At 29.5% G+C, this 18468-nt stretch overlaps 2 protein-coding genes across 4 annotated transcripts; one reads left to right on the top strand and one right to left on the bottom strand.

The window, feature by feature from the left end:
- Nucleotides 1-236: 236 nt before the first annotated feature.
- Nucleotides 237-10184, bottom strand: LOC111029485 (eukaryotic translation initiation factor 5). 3 transcript variants are annotated; one of them, XM_022308496.1, is made up of 12 exons: nucleotides 9596-10184; nucleotides 9244-9346; nucleotides 3539-3653; nucleotides 3194-3462; nucleotides 3022-3125; nucleotides 2754-2934; nucleotides 2530-2690; nucleotides 2091-2237; nucleotides 1497-1640; nucleotides 1275-1412; nucleotides 1015-1200; nucleotides 237-848 (listed from the first exon to the last, which is right to left on the bottom strand). In XM_022308496.1, exons 4-12 carry the CDS (start codon nucleotides 3348-3350, stop codon nucleotides 732-734), a joined length of 1335 nt encoding a protein of 444 aa, XP_022164188.1. In that variant the 5' UTR covers nucleotides 3351-3462; nucleotides 3539-3653; nucleotides 9244-9346; nucleotides 9596-10184; the 3' UTR covers nucleotides 237-731. The 3 variants fall into 3 exon arrangements, with proteins under 3 accessions (XP_022164188.1, XP_022164190.1, XP_022164189.1); XM_022308498.1 differs by having other exon boundaries at nucleotides 3194-3446; XM_022308497.1 differs by lacking the exons at nucleotides 9244-9346; nucleotides 9596-10184 and adding an exon at nucleotides 4140-4315.
- A 507-nt stretch (nucleotides 10185-10691) lies between these two features.
- On the top strand, nucleotides 10692-17057 carry LOC111029484 (cleft lip and palate transmembrane protein 1 homolog). Its single transcript, XM_022308495.1, has 11 exons — nucleotides 10692-10736; nucleotides 12266-12484; nucleotides 12569-12724; nucleotides 12793-12981; nucleotides 13142-13259; nucleotides 13332-13431; nucleotides 13492-13742; nucleotides 14482-14657; nucleotides 14744-14990; nucleotides 15106-15273; nucleotides 16198-17057. Exons 1-11 carry the CDS (start codon nucleotides 10692-10694, stop codon nucleotides 16389-16391), a joined length of 1863 nt encoding a protein of 620 aa, XP_022164187.1. The 3' UTR covers nucleotides 16392-17057.
- The last annotated feature ends 1411 nt before the right edge of the window (nucleotides 17058-18468 follow it).

Here is an 18468-nt window from a genome sequence, read left to right as displayed (position 1 = left end):
GAGATTTTAGGAAATAACTGATGGATAAAAATATAAAATATTGGAATTAGAAGTACTAGAAGTCTTAGTCCTTAGTCTTACTGATTAAAATCATTCTTTATTATGCATGATGGTCAGGTGTCTAGACAGAACAATTTTCTTCTATCAAGTTAACTTCTATCAGTTATGTTGTTAATTAGTTTTATAGAAATTCTTGTACATAGTAAAATTATGATAACCAAATAAAAATAACAATGTTACGTCGTAGTTTCATTTGTATTGAATAAAATTAATATGTAAAAATATTTAAAACATAAATTCATGTTGTACAAGTGTGTTGTGCTGATTAGTGTTACAATATAATTTTCAGTTTCTGGGAGGTAAAAATAAAAAGTCACATCATTAATTTTTAAATTACTGGAAATCTTTATTAGAATGGCTACTGTAATTGAATACATTTTTAGCTTATGGCATCATACACTTGTATAATAGTGAATAGCCACTCTGTAAACCATATTTGTAGTTGCCTATCAATTATAAATAAATAAAAATAATTTTAAAAAAAACAAAGGATACAAGAAGGATTTTAAATGTTACTTAATATTCATATATTATATTGTAAATTAGAATCCGATAAATTAAATGTTGAAAATTAATTAGTTGGTTTTGTAGTGTATATTTGATTATAGAATATTGTAAACTAGATTTATTTGGATAGTTAAATTTTGCATGTTCTCTCCACAAAGATATTTTTAGATGGCATCAATATCAACATCATCTTCATTATCATCAGCATTGGATTTGACAGCAACTGGCGGTGCGGGTTTTGCTTTTAATGTGCTAGTATGCACACGGTCATTATATTCAATCTGAAAAAAGTAATTTCAATAAATGATAAATTACCATGTTTGGTCATAGAGAAGGACTAATAAATTTTCATTCATGAACAATATCAATGAAACAAAAGATCAGGAAAAAATTCATCCACAAAACATAACTTATATTACATTTAAATTTAAATAATAAATCTTTTACCTCTACTTCATCATCACTGTCATCTCCACTCTCCTCTTCTTCTTCAGCTTCACGCAACCATGTAATGAACTGATTCGCATAGTTATGTATTTCCTGGCTAAGTTCTTTAGAGACATATTTCTTGCTAATTTTACTAGCCCAGTCTAATAATACAGACTCCTCCAAAATGTCGGCATCATAGAATAACTAAACATTACAAATAATAATAATAATTGATCAAAAAAAATAAAATATAACAGTTAAATGTAGAAAAAAATTACCTTTAATATAGCAGAAACTTTTGGCAACAAACTACTTTTATGGAGTCCAATAACTTGTTCTATACCTCCCAATAGATATCTTTGAGCCTTTTGATCCTCATGACAAAAACGTAAGAACAAGACACGATGTTTTTTCAACTAAAATCAAAAAGAATAACATTAATATGTACATAAAAATCAATGATTGTTATAAAGAGCACATAATAGAATTTGTAAATGTACCTGCAAATGGATTTTATCATCAAACAATAGTTCAGCCAATACCAATGTAGCTTTGCTTTTAACTTCTAAACGCTCAGCTTCAGCCACAATTTCTTTGATTGTAACTGAATCTGAAATTAAACCTGAATCACGTGCTTTCTGAACCTATAAAACATATGAAATATTAACAGTGTTTTAGAAGATATAATATATGTATCAACACTAAAAACGAAACTAAACTAATACTATACAGAAAAGATTGGAAGTGCTTATATTTTCTACAAAATATCTTTTATCACCAAATGATAGAATGATGGAATTTTCTTATCAAATTACTATTAAATTAGCCACTATTATAGTCAGTTGAATAGGGAATATTCATTCATTCATATATTTTATAAGCTTTTTTTACAATTATACAACAAAAATTAAAAATGAATACAAAATATATTTAATAAAATTAGATAATAAAGCCAGCCTCTAATACAAAGGCTTTGATTTATAACTATTTCTGATTTAGAGTTAAGGATAGAAAAAAGGTATGAAGTGATATCAAGAAATTTAAGGGAGTTAGAAAAGGGAAAAATTCATTATATTATACTATCAAATTGTTACCTTGTTGTAAAATATATCCATTCTTTCTTTTTCAGTCTTATCTGTATCTTCATCAATAGTTAATCCTTTAGCTCCATCAGTTAAATCTTGCATACGAGCTCTAACTGCAGCTTCAGATACATCAACAGCCCAATTATCATTACCGTCCTGAATTTATTAAAAATGTAAAATGTTAAAAATAAAAATATAATAAACACGTTTAATGCCATGTAATTTATATTTTCAAATGCTATCAAAAATAGTTCAGCTTGTGTTAAACAATAATTATATTTGATCGGCCATTCATTTTATTGTTTATCAACCAGAAACAGTTGGTTTTGCTTTCCTTATATTTTTGTATGCATTATACATGATACAAAATATTAATGTGGCTTCAGCTGGTCAGGGACGACATATGATGTACATGTGAATGTGTAAAAATAAAAATTTCAAAACTTACATCTTCAGCTAATTTTTCTGGAGCTTCAACAATCAATTCTGAATTGTTATCTTCTGGAGAACTAGACCTGCCTCCTTCACCATTTTCACCACCATTTTTCTTAGAACGTTTGTTACGTTTGCCTTCAGTTAAAGATGATCCTTGAGCCGCTGGATTTAAATCTATAATTTAAAAGTTTAATATAATAATGGTTGTAAAAAAATATATAGAACAAAAACCCTTACTTGGTGGATTCTTCAATATGTAAGCATTCAATTTATGATTGGATTCCAAAGACCCATAATAACCACAAGCTTTACAACCCTGATGTATAGTTCCCTTTCTAGTACTGATCATCAATTCAGTTTCTGGATTATCACACTCTGGACATAACACATACTTGCGAATAAATCCATCCAAAAGATCCTTAAAATAATATTTAAGTTATAACAAACATCTAATGATTCAAATAATATAAAAATATGAATTAAGTAGTTGAAATTGTACACTTACTTGAAGTTTGCCAGCATCATGAGCTCCATTTACAATAAATCTATCATGTTTAAAATCAAATTGAGTTTGCGCACCTAGTTCACAGCCAAAGAACTTAGTTGGATCTGATAAAAAAATTTAAAAAATGTTTAATAGTGTATAATATAAACTTTAAGTTTTGGTTTTAAATTACATGTAGCCGGTCTTCCAATAGCTTTAGCTACTTCAGCCATATTGACAATTACTGTTTTGATGCCATTACCCTTGCCTTCGACTTTAGCCATAAGTCTAGGCATTTTATATCGATAGAATGCATCACTGACATTTCGATTAACGTTTAAGCTACCCATGGTTGCAGCTGTATTGTTCCTATATTAAGTGTAACCCGTCACGTTTCCCTGAATGGTTGCGATTTCCTGTGTCTGTTGCCGCAGTATTTTGATGTCCTGTTCCAACAAATTTCTATAAAAATACGACATTTAAAAAGTAAAATTTTGTCTCAATTTTCTTTCTTAAATTGCAATTTCATAATATTTACCGAAAACTAAAACCTTGGTATTTTAAAGAACTCATGCACCTTGTAGCAGGGCCAATGAATGGCTCTATGAGCTTTTTACAACTCCCAGATCTTGCTCTGGATAATGATGGCGATACTGGAAAAAAATTAATCCTTCATTATAAAACGAAAAATTATACATCTTATAAATAATAATTGTTACTATGTTTTTACATAAAAAATAATACTTATTATAGCTTAAAGAAATATTGTTGTTTATAATATCTTTTTTAACAATATACACTTTTTAAGCCATCACATTTTTTTTAAAAGGAAAAAACTAGAAATTATAAACACGGTACCTATTGGTGTATATATATCCGTCCAATTCATGTCCACTATATTTTACAGCTTAATAATATATAAGTAGGTAAGTATTTTCTTATTTATCAAGAAATTTTTTTTTTTTAAATAAACAAAGATAACAGATGGGAAAATTATATTAACTTAGATTTATCACGACCATAGACTGCAGGGTTCTACCACTAATAACACCAAAACGTCAAAACTATACTGTAAAAAGTCGACTTCTGACCAAAGTACTAGCTTAGGGGCGCGCACACACACACACACACACACTCACCTATGCGAGATAGCACCACCATATGTTTATGAGAGGTTTTCGGTAATATAATGTTTAAACGGTGAATCGGTTTCAGACGCCTGAAATCTATTTTGATTCGCGACAGTTTTAAATATCGGCGTCGACGAAAAGTTGGAATTTTTTTTTTGTAATTTACAGACGAAAAAGGCGAGCCACGGTGGACGATGAAAGACGACGACAGACTAACTAACCGGAGAGTGTGCACTGTGCAGGCGTGCGGCGTAAAATCAATATACCTACTGGTGGTCTGGAGGAGGCCCGAGCCAGTGACAACTCGCGGTTCGTGGGCATGCCCGAACACGCCGCCGAGCGTCGTTTTGTCCAGGTCAATAAATTACCAGTGTGGGTACTGACTTCTGTCTAATGGGTACACCCCGTTCACTACACGTCTACACCCAATACACTATTTAGTGGTACAGATTTTTTTTAAATGACGATTGTATGCTCAGCCTTTCAAATTATTTGTATGGCTCGGCCCGGTGAACAAAAATAAGATTTCGATCATGTTCGTCAGAATTCGAGAAAATTTCCGATTTTTTAAGCCGTAGAATTCGTATTTACGAACAGTAGCGGAAACAAAAAAAAACTGACGAACATTGCACGCGGTCGGGTTAACTGCCGATTCGGAAAAAAGGCCACTAGGTCGATGCAATTGCAAAGCGCTTGGGTGTGTTTGCAACATATTGCATTTTGAGCCTGCGAGTTCAGTGAAAATTGCATAATCAATGATACGATTAATAGGACGACAATTTCTATGTATTTGTACGGATTTTTTCCTCGAGTCCGAATTGATTGGTTGTCAGATACGTCTACGATTTGGATTATTCTCGATTAAATAGAGCAACTTTTCTTTTCGCATATTTTAAACATAATGCACACGCAACTACATAATTCGATTTTTTAAAATCTTATAAATTTTAAATGGTAATTATTTAATGAACTTCTATAATTATTAGGTTATTTGTCGAGTTGTCTATCTAATCTTATCTTGGTTAGACGGCCATAGGATTACCTATCCATTTTTTTTTGTTTTCATTAGTTCGACAAGTTTTATCGAATTTTATAATATAAATACATAATCTTCGTTCCAGTCGCTGGTCATTTGGGTTTTAAAATTTGAAAGCACATAATATTATAATTATTATTACAACAATATTCAATGAAATAATAACTAGTACCTAGTTTCTGATTTTTGTTTAAAAAATATTATAAGTTAATAGTATAAGATAGAAATAAGATAAATTATTTTTGGAAAATAGCGAAATTTTTATTACATATAAATCCTGGCCCTAACGATAACTTATTAATAGGTTCAGCTCCCTGAGGGGTTTCTTCGGAAAATACACTCTCACAGCAAACTTTTAGGATTCAATAAATTGTTTCAGACATAGAAGTCATTAAGTATTCAAACCACAAGTGTTGGATATACAATTGTTAAACAAAAAATAACGATACAATTATTTATTTCTGACAAGTTAACAAAAATTATTAGTTCATAGTTGTTAAGTTTAATGTCGGTGTCAATGTTGTATTCCCATAACTATCTAGTGTATGCACCCAGTACATATGCTATTTTAATTTCTTGAATAATTGTTTTGTAGTTTATTTGAATAACATATTGACCATTGCTATTAAAGCATATTTTTACAACTATTGAAATATTGTGTTTTTAACTTATATAAAATTTAAAATTACCTATTTATTGATAAAAAATAATATCAAGAATCCATTAAATAACAAGCAAGTTCATCAACAAAAGTAATTATAAGTAGTTGTATTATAAAAAACTAATATTAATACAATGCTGAAAACTTTACTGCAAGAATCCTGGCTCCAAACTATAGTAGTAAAACTCGTATAGCGGCAAATAATCCAAAAATATCCAAAACTATGTATCTTTATTTATCTTATTTTTTATGAGGTATTACTTATTTTTTTCAAATTTAGGCAATTTGACGTTAAATTAAATGTATAGGCACTAAATTATTCTGAACACATTTATTTTTAACTAAATAATAATTGTTAAAAACTTACAATATTATTTTTTAACCTTTATTGCATTTTTGCAAAATAAAAATTATATATGTGATTATATTTATGTTTTAAATTTATATAGGACCCTTCAATGAGTAAAAAGAGATGCACCACATTGTAACATTAGTAGATGTGAAAGAAGTATAGACAGACTTTTAAAAACAAATAAGTAATAACTGTTAATCTGTTATAAATAATGTATTGAACTTAATAATTGGTATGTTTGGTGCTTGTTTATATTCAAAAGTAATGGTATTATTATGTACATATACTTTAACTTATATCCACTAACGTCAAGTAAAGGAGTTAGGAATAGAAAAATTAAATCATTATTTAATAATGAATGATATGAAGATATAAAAATGACTGTATTTTATTTCTATTATAGCAGACCACTCAATATCAATTACAATCACGACAATCATGTAAGCATTACTTATTAAGTATTTATTCATTGAAGTTGAATAATCATACTAGTCACATATTTGAAATTAAGCATGAACTACATGGCTAGGGGTTTACTTAAAGTATTATTAATTGTAATATGTACAAATATACCTATGTAACAGCAACTATAAATGTTTTATTTTAGAAAACTTATACAGATATAGGTACATTATAAATGTATAACATATTAAACTGATTATATATTTTAATATTTTAAATCATGGGAAAATATCCATAGTAATTTTAGATAGTATAAATATGTAACATTGACACGGCAATAATTGTCGAGATAAGGCAATTTTTCATAAGAATCAAATAATTATATAACTATTAGAGCTGTACAATTTATATAAGACATAGGAATTGAGTAATTATACATTATATTGGTATATCTTAAAACAAAATATTATTTGGTATTTGATTTGTTATCTGAACTATAAATGCATATCATTTATTTATATAGCGTGATCAGATCTACTAACTAGAAACACGTGGGTAATTATTTTTCAAAAATAAAGTTAAAAAGGTTATTGTTAATTTGTAAATTGTATATACCTACTAATATTAAACTTTGTTAACACATTTATTAAAAATCTATGAAAAACAAAGGCGCTCAGCCAAAAAAAGAATTCTTGCATTTATAACAGGTATAAATGAAAAATAAAACCATATGTACATTTTAATCAGAATATTTGAGATACCACAGTGGCTTATATTTAAATAATAACCTCGGGATTGAATGATTTGATCTATGAAAAATCATTAGTTTATAATCAATGAGATTTACCTATACTTAAAATGTATAAAACCTAACATAAATTATTCATTTAAATATTAGTATGAAATGGCCATATGGATAATTTACAAATTAAAAATCATAATTGATGGATCTTACCACATATTATGCAAAAAATATGAATCGTTAAGATTTATAACTTCTTTTGCAACTCATTAGTTAATTCAATTCTCAAGAAAACCGTCATAATATACCTAGTAGTAAAACAAAATTGAATACTTAAGTAAAAATTATTAAAATGTTGTCAAACTTTTTACTCGAATTTGATTAAGTGAATAGATAAAATAGATGTCATACTATATTGTTTAAAAATTTAAGTATTACCATTCTAATACAAAAAAATATATTTTAATTTTAAGAAGCACACACAACTAGAATAATTAAACACTATGGACTCAATTAAATTTAATTTTTTACTCTAAAGTAATAGTGACCATTAAAAACCCATTGGAATAGTTTGTATGTATGGTATACAAATGATCAAACTTTTGTTGTTTTATTTGATATACATAGGTATTTATATTTTATATTCATATATTTTCATAGTACAAAGCAAATACATTTCTTAATTAACATCAAACAATTGTCTTGTGTTAGAATATTCTTTATTATAAAAAGAAAGATAATTATTTATTCAGGCTATCTACTCAATTTTTAAATAAGCTATCAAATCAGTAATAATATAACCTATGACCTAATAAATATAATGGCTAAAATTGCAACTGTACCTACCTATAATTAATCCATAGAAAAGATGAATAAATATAGAACTACCTACCTATCTCCTAATAACTAAATCAAAATTTAAATATTTAATAATAATAAACCTAATAGTTACATTATTTGAAGTGGATTAAGAAGGTAGATACTATATAGATATCATGCTATTTTGTAAATAACAAAGTAATTATCTGTGATTGTTCAGCTGTATATGGTTCCAGAAATATATTTACGTTGTCTGTTTGCTAGGTAATTAATGACAAATCCTTAAATAATAAAATAGGCACCTATACAAGTAGTAGGAAAGTCACAGTAAAAAGCTAGTTTTTATTATTATAATCTACAAAAACAAAATATATAATTAATACAGAGTGGGTAGAACAATTTAAATGAAAATATTGTAATTGCATCAAGTAGGTAGCTATCAAAGGTATTTTATTAAAATTACTATAAAAAAAAACAGGTACACCAAAATGGAACTTATATTAGAGAATTAGTCTAGGAATTAGTACTAAGTAACCTACCTGCTTTATACCTACCAACAGAGAGAATAATATTAAATTAAATGTTAACTGATAGGCTTTAATATTTTAATTTGAATACAAATAATTAGTCAATACTGGGAGGTTTTACGTACATGGGACAATATTAGGTACGATCATTAAGAAAGAGTGAAATGTGTCCAAGACGAACTGCATTCAAATTGGTTGAAAGTTAACCTCATAAATTTCAAACGAGTATTCGAATCAGCGACTGCGCCAGTAAATATTGGAAAATTAATGTCTAGTCGGAGAGGAAAAAGGTCCAGACGAATTTTTTGGGGAAAGAACGCGTGAAACATATGGTCGCTGCCGCCAAGCAATAATTCGCAATTTGACCTCTATAGTCCGTATTTATAGAACACGTTGGTCACACGGGAATTCAAGGTTATTATCGGCGAAATTCTTGTGACACGTAGTAGATAATGGCAAGAATTTAACAGGCGGGCGAATTTGCAATACATCATAACTCGGGGGCAATCACTAATGAATAAATCACGACTATTAATAAGCAATGACACGTGAGTGTCGCGCGTCGTCCGCTTACCAGTGTCGAAAAACTTCATATAAATGGTGTCGCCCTTCTGGGACGCGGGACTGACGGTGAAATGATTAGCGAATGTCGTTCGCTTCCTTCGACTTGGCCAAAGCTGGAACACAAAACAAAATGGTACACGTATTACAACACTACGGCCGGAAAACCCGCGTGAAAATACCGGCCCCCCACGTTACGTAATATTATTTCAAATGGACGAGCGGTAGTCGCGAACATCGACTCCTGCGGATAGATCGATCGACGATCGATTTATCGTCGGGATCGATGCGCGCACTTGTACACGTCAAAGTCGCCGTCGATCAATGATCGATACGGGCGATTAAATCGGTTTGGGTGAACTCACATCGGTGTCTTTGACAAGTCCCCAGACACGTCGCGTTCCTGTCGCGGGAACCGTGTCGTCGGCTGTATCGCTGCTGTCGCGGGACGGCGCAATGTTGCGATATTCGAAGTTCGAACAGGTCGGACGGAAGGCGAAATGGGAATGAGAAGAGCACTCACGACGGCGACGGGACAGCGTCTGATTGACGTGGATCGTAGGGGGCGCGCGCGCGCACACACAAAAACGGGGACGGACAACGCGCACGTTAACGCGACTTCGGGACGAGTGTCGGTACTTGTGGAGCGTTATTGGTGGCGAGTTGCGACCTGCGACCTGCGACCGAGCCACCGAGTGCACGAAACGGATTGTGTTGCTTGCTACGGCTTGCGGTGAGTTCGCGGGGGCGTAATACTACTTCTTTATCTATGGTGCGTTATGCAGCACGACGTGGAGTCCGTGGAAGATCGGAACGGAAAAGGTGTGAAACGATTGTTATAAAAAAAAACAATAAATTTTGTATGTAATTATAATATTATGTACGGAAAAAAAAATGGTCTAAGATCGAACCGCAGTACGTCGTCGGCGACAGAGGCGGGGTTACGAAATTGCGAAAACGAGTTACGTACCCACTACGTAGTCGTACGCGGTACGGTGGCGTGACTACTGCGGTTGCAACGGTGCCGCCAATCCGACGGGCCCTGGGGCCCGCGTTTAGGTTGGTTACTCTGCAGCCCTGCCGGGTTGCTCTTATCAACCAAAGACCCCCCTCGCTGTAATACCGGATGTGGTATCTACGGTACGGGTCACGTCGTACTCGTTATTGTAGTCGCCCCGATTATATGATAGGGGGATAAAAAATAAATCGCACGACCGACTACCGACCGATCACCGAACACTTAGCACGCACACACGCACACGTACGCGCGTACACTACTATTGGATTTCGGTATTTTTTTCGTTCCGTTTCGTCTGATAGTAAGCCGTCTCGCGTGTGCGCGTCCTGCTTGCTAGACGTGATAATTCGCCGTACCGCCAGGAAGCGGCAAGTGACAGCCGCCGTTGATGGTGTTCCGTTGGCCGTCCACAATTGACATAGCGAACGTCTGAGACGCACGTCATGGCCGAAGTGGCCAGGAGAAACGAGGCGCCGCCGGGCGATGGGGTGAGACTGATAATGTTAAAATATTTTGTTTCTGGTGGACGGGCACCGTTCGAAAGGCCGCCTGGGTTTCGGCTTTTGCTAGGAAATCCGGCTTTTCGAGCGGGACCAAACTTTTGGCCGGTCGCTGGGTGCACCGCGTGCGGCCAACGCCTTTTCGGCGATTTCTTGATTTTTCGTACTCATTAGGCACATCGATGAACTGCATGTCGTTTTGATACGTGGGTGTGGGGTACCTATTGATGTGATCCAAATCTATTGTTAAGTATTGTTGTTTGTTTTTTTTTTTTTACTTGAATTAAAGCAATGCAAAAATAAATGGTTTGGTCAAGTAATTAGGGCCAGGTAACGAAATTATGAAGTTTTTGCTTTATGTATTATTTTTATGACCACAAACTGAAATGTAATAAATCTTTATCTCATGGCTACAAAATATTGTTCAAAAAAAATGTTGATAACATTTAAATTGATATGATAAAATGATTTATATATAAAATATGGCATGTTAAAAAATATGATTTTCTTAGAGAATGTCTAATTCACTCAATTTAACTGATTTATTGAAATGAAATGTTATATTTATTTCTAATCCTAATACCTATGTTGATTCAATTGAATTATGGCCATTCATCATAAAAAATCAACACATATAATAGACAATAGGTACCTAGGTAGCTTTTTTTAAAATTATTATTGTTTAAGTAGTACCTATAAAATATTAAAATATGACTTGAGTATGTATCATATAACTTGATAACCTACAATTTAAAATATGAATTACAGCAGAAGTGATCAAATTTTCAATCATGTAAAATGTAGGTAAAACCTCCTTTATTTAATCGTGTACTAAATATTTATAATGGTATCTAAACATGATATTGGTAAAGAGTAATTCAAAGAGTTCTTTTTGTTAGGTATTTAATATTTTTTAGATGTTTGTAATTTTTACAAAAATATTTAAACAAAAAATAACTATTTTGGTTAGTTAATTGTTATTTGTTTTTATGTATTTTAGTATCTACCTATTACCTATTATTTCCTGAGATAATTACTGTTGACTTTTAAATTCAATAATAGCTAGTAATAGTTTATGAAATAATACCCATTACAAGTACTATTAAGTACCCAGTACCTGCCTAATATAATATGATAGTATAAGTAATTGTAAATAAAATCTTAAAAGAGCCAACCTACAAATACTATTCTCAATGTATGGTACAAGGTTAACTAACTCTAATACTTTAGCTAACAACGCAAGGTGTTATAATATAGTGCACATGTTAAGTCACATAAAGTACTGATATTCCTCGTGATATTCTTTTAATAATTTTTTTAAAGTTTTTAAATTTTGCATAAACACATTTTTGCATATTATTATAAAATATTAGTTTTATTTAAAATATATTAGTGTTTGGCATTTGCTATTATTCCCTTTGAATTGAAAATGTACCATGATTTCTTATAACTAATGATTAACAATTTAATATAAGTTGATTTGTAAAATGTACCTAATACTTATTGTATTGTTCTAGGCTGGTAATGTGGAACCAGCGCAAGGCGAACAACCACAGCCCCAACAAGGACGGTTTAACATGTTCTTTGGAGTTGTGAAAACATTAATTGTTCGATCATTAATTATCTACTTCATTACATCAATGTTTAAAAAGTCCTCCAATGTACCCCCTGATGGTGTTACTCCAGTTGCTGATTCCATTCCAAATGTCAATTTTTTCGAGTATGGTACTAAATTTGTACGTATTTTATGATTATTATTTACTTAAAAATGTTTAATACTTATAAGATATCAAACTTATACAAATTTAATAATTTTTCAGGATATGTATGTGTATTTATCTGAAGACAGTATTAAGAATGTAATAGATGATAATGAACTTGTTTGGAAAAAAACAGATTTAGAATATGGGGACTGGTCTTCAGGACCTAATAACGATGGTACTTATACAATTCAAAAATCTTTCATTCCATCAACGGTAACTGACACATGACACACATTGCTTGGTAGATTATTTTATACAATTGTAACTTTTTTGGTTTTTAGAACTTGCAAAATAATGGATCAATTTATTTACACGTATACTTCATTAAAAAGACAAATTCAAATATAAGTAAAAATGACCCTTATGTTGTTCATGCTTTCAAACAATTAAATAAGTTTAAAAAAGTCAAATTCTTAAAAACTCATAACCTACTTACTGGTGAAACATCTGCCACTCCAGAACAAATTGAAGTAAGTGAAATTAATTTAAACAATTTTTTGTCTATTGTGTTAATTTTGTTTTTAAAATGTTATGGGTTTTGTTATATTAGATAGTGTAATAAAATCTAGAGAATAAAACGATTATTGCAAAGAAATTTTGCTAAATTGATTTAATAATTTTATGTCTTAGAAAGCTGAAAAAGTTGAGACTGAAATAATATCACATTGGCATCCAAATCTTACAATTTGTTTAGTAACTGATCAAACAAATTGGACCAAAGGTTCTCTCCCTGAGCCATTTTCTGAATGTAAGTTAACGTATAATTAGGTAATTTTACCTGTTTAATATAAATATCTTAACTATGTTATTTAAAATATAGATCTAGAATTTTTACCACATAATCGGTATAAGCCAATGGTGTTTTTCAATGATTTCTGGAACATGCTTAGAGACTATCAACCAATCAATAAAACTGTGAAGTAAATAACAATAGTTTTTAATTTATTGTAAAATTAAGTTTGTGTTTATTAATGTTGCAGTAATTTGGATTTAACACTAACATTCCAACCACTGTCATTATTTAAATGGCAAATGTATTCGGCTCAGACTATGCGAAACAAATGGACTGCTGGATTTTTAGGTGATACTTTTGCAACGGATGCTAATGAAGATGATCAAGATCAAGATTCATTAAAAGAAGCTTTGCTAGAAACGTCACCATATATTTTAGCAGCTACAATCATTGTATCAATATTGCACAGTGTTTTTGAGTTGTTAGCTTTCAAAAACGGTAATTAATTTATCTAAAACTACAAATATGTATTATTTATTAGACATAGTGGTTATAGTTTATTGTTCCATAGTAGATCTTATATTTTGCAATATAGTTAATGAAAGACTTAACTCGATGTTCACACGACTAATGAATTAATTAAACAAAGAAAAAATATGGCTGAAAATGAGTTCTAAACTCAACAAATTTTATAATTACTAATTAATAACTATTTATATTATTTAAAAATAATATATTTTTTAATATTAATTTTCATTAACTGCCCACCAGTATAATTGGAGGGCCAGGTAAATGCAGTTGGCATGCACTGGGCCGAAGTAGATATATATTTTTTTAAGAATTTCAACATATCTAAATCAAAATTAGAATGAGTAGCTTTTGAGTTGTATAACTTTGTGTTCTTAAGATAATATACCTTTGGTATTGGGATAAGTAGATATGGGAGCTCAGATGATTGAAAATATTAGTAATTACTATTGATCTATGAGTATAAATAATTTGTAACAATGATCTAAATAAAATGAATACTACATCAAATATTATTAAATACATAAATCACCAGCTATTTAATTTAGAATGAAATTCCTCATTTGGAAAATAGAAGCTTTGTATTGCCCCTGACTTGGGAGTTAAGTAGTACAAAAAATGTCAGGAATTTGAAAATATTGTCTTAATATTTATTATAATTTTTGAATAAGTTAAACTGAAAATTATTATATTTATACCAATTTTATAGATATTCAATTTTGGAAGGAACGTAAGTCGTTGGAAGGTTTATCTGTACGTGCAGTATTTTTTAATGTGTTTCAATCTGTCATTGTGCTATTGTATGTGCTTGATAATGATACGAACACAATCATTCGCATCAGTTGTTTTGTTGGGTTGGGTATTGAATGTTGGAAAATCAACAAGGTAAAATGAATAAATTACTTATATTACATAAATATTTTTTGAATGTAAATTGACAGTTTACTACATAGCATTTTTATACATTTTAGGTGTTGGACATAAGCATTGATCGGCAAACACGGTATTTAGGTATTATTCCAAAATTTATATTTAAAGAAAAAGGGTCCTACGCTGAATCTAGTACAAAGGAATATGATCGAGCTGCATTTAAATATTTATCATGGGTACTATTTCCTCTTCTTGCTGCATATGCAATTTATTCACTAGTCTATGAAGAACATAAAGGATGGTATTCTTGGGTACTCAACATGTTGTATGGTTTTCTTCTAATGTTTGGTAAGCTTTTTTGTTTTACTTAGTATAAAGTAAAATATAGCCTTTTAAAATTAGTTTAATATACATTATTTTTCCACTCAATTATAATCTTTTATTATAATTAATATTTTTGCAGGGTTTATTACAATGACTCCACAATTGTTCATTAACTATAAACTCAAGTCTGTGGCACACCTTCCTTGGAGAATGATGTCTTATAAGTGTTTAAATACATTCATTGATGATATATTTGCATTTGTTATTAAAATGCCAACAATGTACCGTTTGGGATGTTTTAGAGATGGTAAGTAAAATTCTTGAAATTACTTTAACATCTTCTCTAACTCCACAACAGTCATCCTTGTACTGGCACCTGAGTTGTTAGATTTTATTATTTTATTAATGAGTCCTCGGTGGTACAATGTCCTTTTTTATTGAACTGGTTACTTTATAGAAGTAGTTTACCTTTATTTATTTATAAACTAATACTCAATTTAACTTAGTAGTTAGTACTATCTCTATTGCAATTCTACTCTGTATTTGAATATCATCTCTTGTACTGATGGATATCTGTGAAGGACTCGTCTTTCTTCCACTCCCAGTTCCCAGTAGCTATCTAAGAGGTAAAATACGTTCAGAAGTTCCAATTTTGTGTTTGTTTTAATATTACAGTGAATTGATCCATTACCGAAATCAAAAATTATTATCTGAACATAATATGTTTTTTGATATTTTAATTTAAATTGTTATACTTCACATGCATTTGTTTGATCTGCATTTGAATTCAGATCTTCTTATTTGCATTACCATATAAGTATTTGGAAACTTAAACTAAACAGCTAAGACTTCTAAATGCAATTGAAAAAGTGTAATTGCATTCTCTTTGAATTAAAGCATATAATATTAATTCGGATTTCATTTTATTACTAATGTTGAACATATGTATAATATAGTTTCATTGAAATCTAAATGTAATTACATTAATGTTTTCTTTATGTACAACTATGAACTATTATTTGGATATATTGAGGGTAAATTTATTCCAAAAAATATAATTTAATGGATTGCATGTCAGTTGTCAACTCTTAAATAATAACTTTACTTAATAATTTTTGTTTTTATGTATTGCCTATCATATTTATGTGTGTATAATACTATATTAATATTCACACTTCCCTTCCTGAGGGTATAAAAATCATTAAATAAATAACTTTTTTTTTTGTTTTAGATATTGTATTTTTCATATTTTTGTATCAAAGATGGATATATAGAGTAGATCCAACTAGAGTGAATGAATTTGGATATGCTGCTGAGCCAGTTGAAGAACAGCAACAAGCTATTGAAGACAAGGTACAGGCCGTTGAAGAAAAACCACAAGTAATCGAAAAAGAGAAACCTAAAGATGATAAAAAGAATGATTAATACAATCTTCTCAAGCAACACCTTTAACAGTCAGTAGATGTATTTTGTTTCAATTTTTTTTTTCAATATTTATTATACCAAAACAAAATTATTAAAATATATCAATTTATATAAAGTACTGCTTTAGTAATTTAATAATTTACAAAGATTGTTCAACTATTATTGTAAAAAGATAGTAAGTTTGTATGGATAAATTAAGTTTCTTTTATTTTTTGTTATTTTAATTTTTGTTAAAGGGTATGGCACCTAATTTTTAAAATAATATTTAAGACAAATGGAGTGCAAGTTAAAATATTTTGTTTTGTGTTTTGTATTGTTATCATATATAAGGCTTGGGAGTTCATGCCTTTGCACACTTCAGTATAGCTATTAAAAACTTGTCATGCATTGTATGTATGACAAATGAGTTAATTAACCTATAAGGAATTAAAAATATTTTGTATTACATACAAGTCCTCTCTTCATTAAACCAATAAACTTTTCTTTTGTAATAACCTTGGTCTGTTGGCATTTGTTCAATATATTTAGAACTTAATTATATCAAATGCAACTGTTCAAATTTGCATGTATGTGTTAACCTTAATTTTTTTCTGCATGATATTAATCCATATAATGATAAAGAAAATACTAGAAGTTGTTTTTTTAAATTGCAAGATTTATAAAAAGTATGCATACTTTTTACATACCTACATGTTTTTAAATGCATGAACATCCATGTCTTGGAAAACAAATATAAATATTAAGGTTTTGTTGTAGAATTAGTTAGATTAATCTAGATAAATTTGATGAAACTCATTTAAAAGATTGATTAATTTTAGTAACTTTATTCCGCTATAATACACTAAACATAATTTATTAGATGACATCCAGTTTTAGTTTTAAAAATATTAAACGACAAGCAATTACCAAATAACTAGTTAAATTTTAATTCTTTGAGAACCTAAATGCTATTTTTATGTTGTATTAGAACATATTACCGTAAGTAATATTAGTCTAGCATTTTTATGTGAACAGTTGTTATTGTAAAATATTGGATTTCATATTTTATATACCGAATTAAACTCTTTAAAGAAAAATAAATTTTAATTTTTTAGTTTTGATTTTTACTTAATATGATTTTAAGAAATACATGAATTAGTAAATATAAAGTAGTAGCATCAAACTATAACATTAATAACGGATCATCTGTTTGTAGCTTATAAAATGAATTACAGCAAATAGATTTGTTGCCATTTATATTATTCCATTGACTTATAAATATTGCTCGCAAATAATTCATACATACAAACATTAATTTTGTTTTCAGATAAAAATAATAATATTGTAATAATTGTGAATATATTTTATATCTTTCGAATGTTAAATTTTTAAAGTGAGTGATTTGTACTATAAAGTTATTCCAAATATTTATACAGTATTAAATGAATATTACAATAATTTTATATCTTAACATGTTATATTATTAAACGTAATTTAATAATTATATTTGTGATATATTACTTTAAAATAAACTTATAATATTCTTAACAATTGTTTACTGTGTGTTATTTATTTTATTTAAATATTTTTCATTCTTATGTTCTTATTGTATTAAAAGAAATATTTTCTATATGAATTTAAAATTTAAATATTTAAAAACAAAATAAATGCATGTGTCTTTGAGATGATCCGTTTGATGATAGAATACTCCTGAGTCATGGTCATCTTAACTTTTATTTGTTATCCGTTGAATTACCACCCAAATCTGTTATCTTTGGTTAATAAGGCCAGGTCTTGATAAGTACTAGTTTAGTTAACACCCACCCAGATTTCCTCCCGGACTTATAATATAGTTATATTATAATATCACTTGTATTTTTGATGTTCTAATAGTTTATTATAAAATGTTAACTGTACTTTACAAAGTAGTTAATACATTTTATACTTATTATTTAATATTTTAAAACCTATGTATTATTATATAAAAGTATGACAAATTGTATGCAAATTATTGGTCTTTGTTTGCTCGAAATTATCTTAAATCACAACGCCACTGACTCATAGTCCTATGTAGATCTAAGACAATGTGTGAAATATT

The sequence above is a fragment of the Myzus persicae genome, unplaced genomic scaffold, assembly GCF_001856785.1.
Source record: "Myzus persicae strain clone G006 unplaced genomic scaffold, MPER_G0061.0, whole genome shotgun sequence".
Lineage (NCBI taxonomy): Eukaryota > Metazoa > Arthropoda > Insecta > Hemiptera > Aphididae > Myzus > Myzus persicae.
Note: the sequence above shows the minus strand (reverse complement) of the source record. Positions and strands in the feature narration are given on the sequence as shown.

What these genes read in the sequence shown, in the direction of transcription:
- LOC111029485 (XM_022308496.1), bottom strand. Translation starts at nt 3,350, where the DNA reads ATGGGTAGCTTAAACGTTAATCGAAATGTCAGTGATGCATTCTATCGA. An exon ending in TATTGGAAGACCGGCTACAT is followed by an intron (nt 3,126 to 3,193) that starts GTAATTTAAAAC and finishes TTTTTTTATCAG; the next exon opens with ATCCAACTAAGTTCTTTGGC. An exon ending in AAGTTTCTGCTATATTAAAG is followed by an intron (nt 1,201 to 1,274) that starts GTAATTTTTTTC and finishes TGTAATGTTTAG; the next exon opens with TTATTCTATGATGCCGACAT.
- LOC111029484 (XM_022308495.1), top strand. Translation starts at nt 10,692, where the DNA reads ATGGCCGAAGTGGCCAGGAGAAACGAGGCGCCGCCGGGCGATGGG. An exon ending in AGGCGCCGCCGGGCGATGGG is followed by an intron (nt 10,737 to 12,265) that starts GTGAGACTGATA and finishes GTATTGTTCTAG; the next exon opens with GCTGGTAATGTGGAACCAGC. An exon ending in TTTGGGATGTTTTAGAGATG is followed by an intron (nt 15,274 to 16,197) that starts GTAAGTAAAATT and finishes TTTTTGTTTTAG; the next exon opens with ATATTGTATTTTTCATATTT.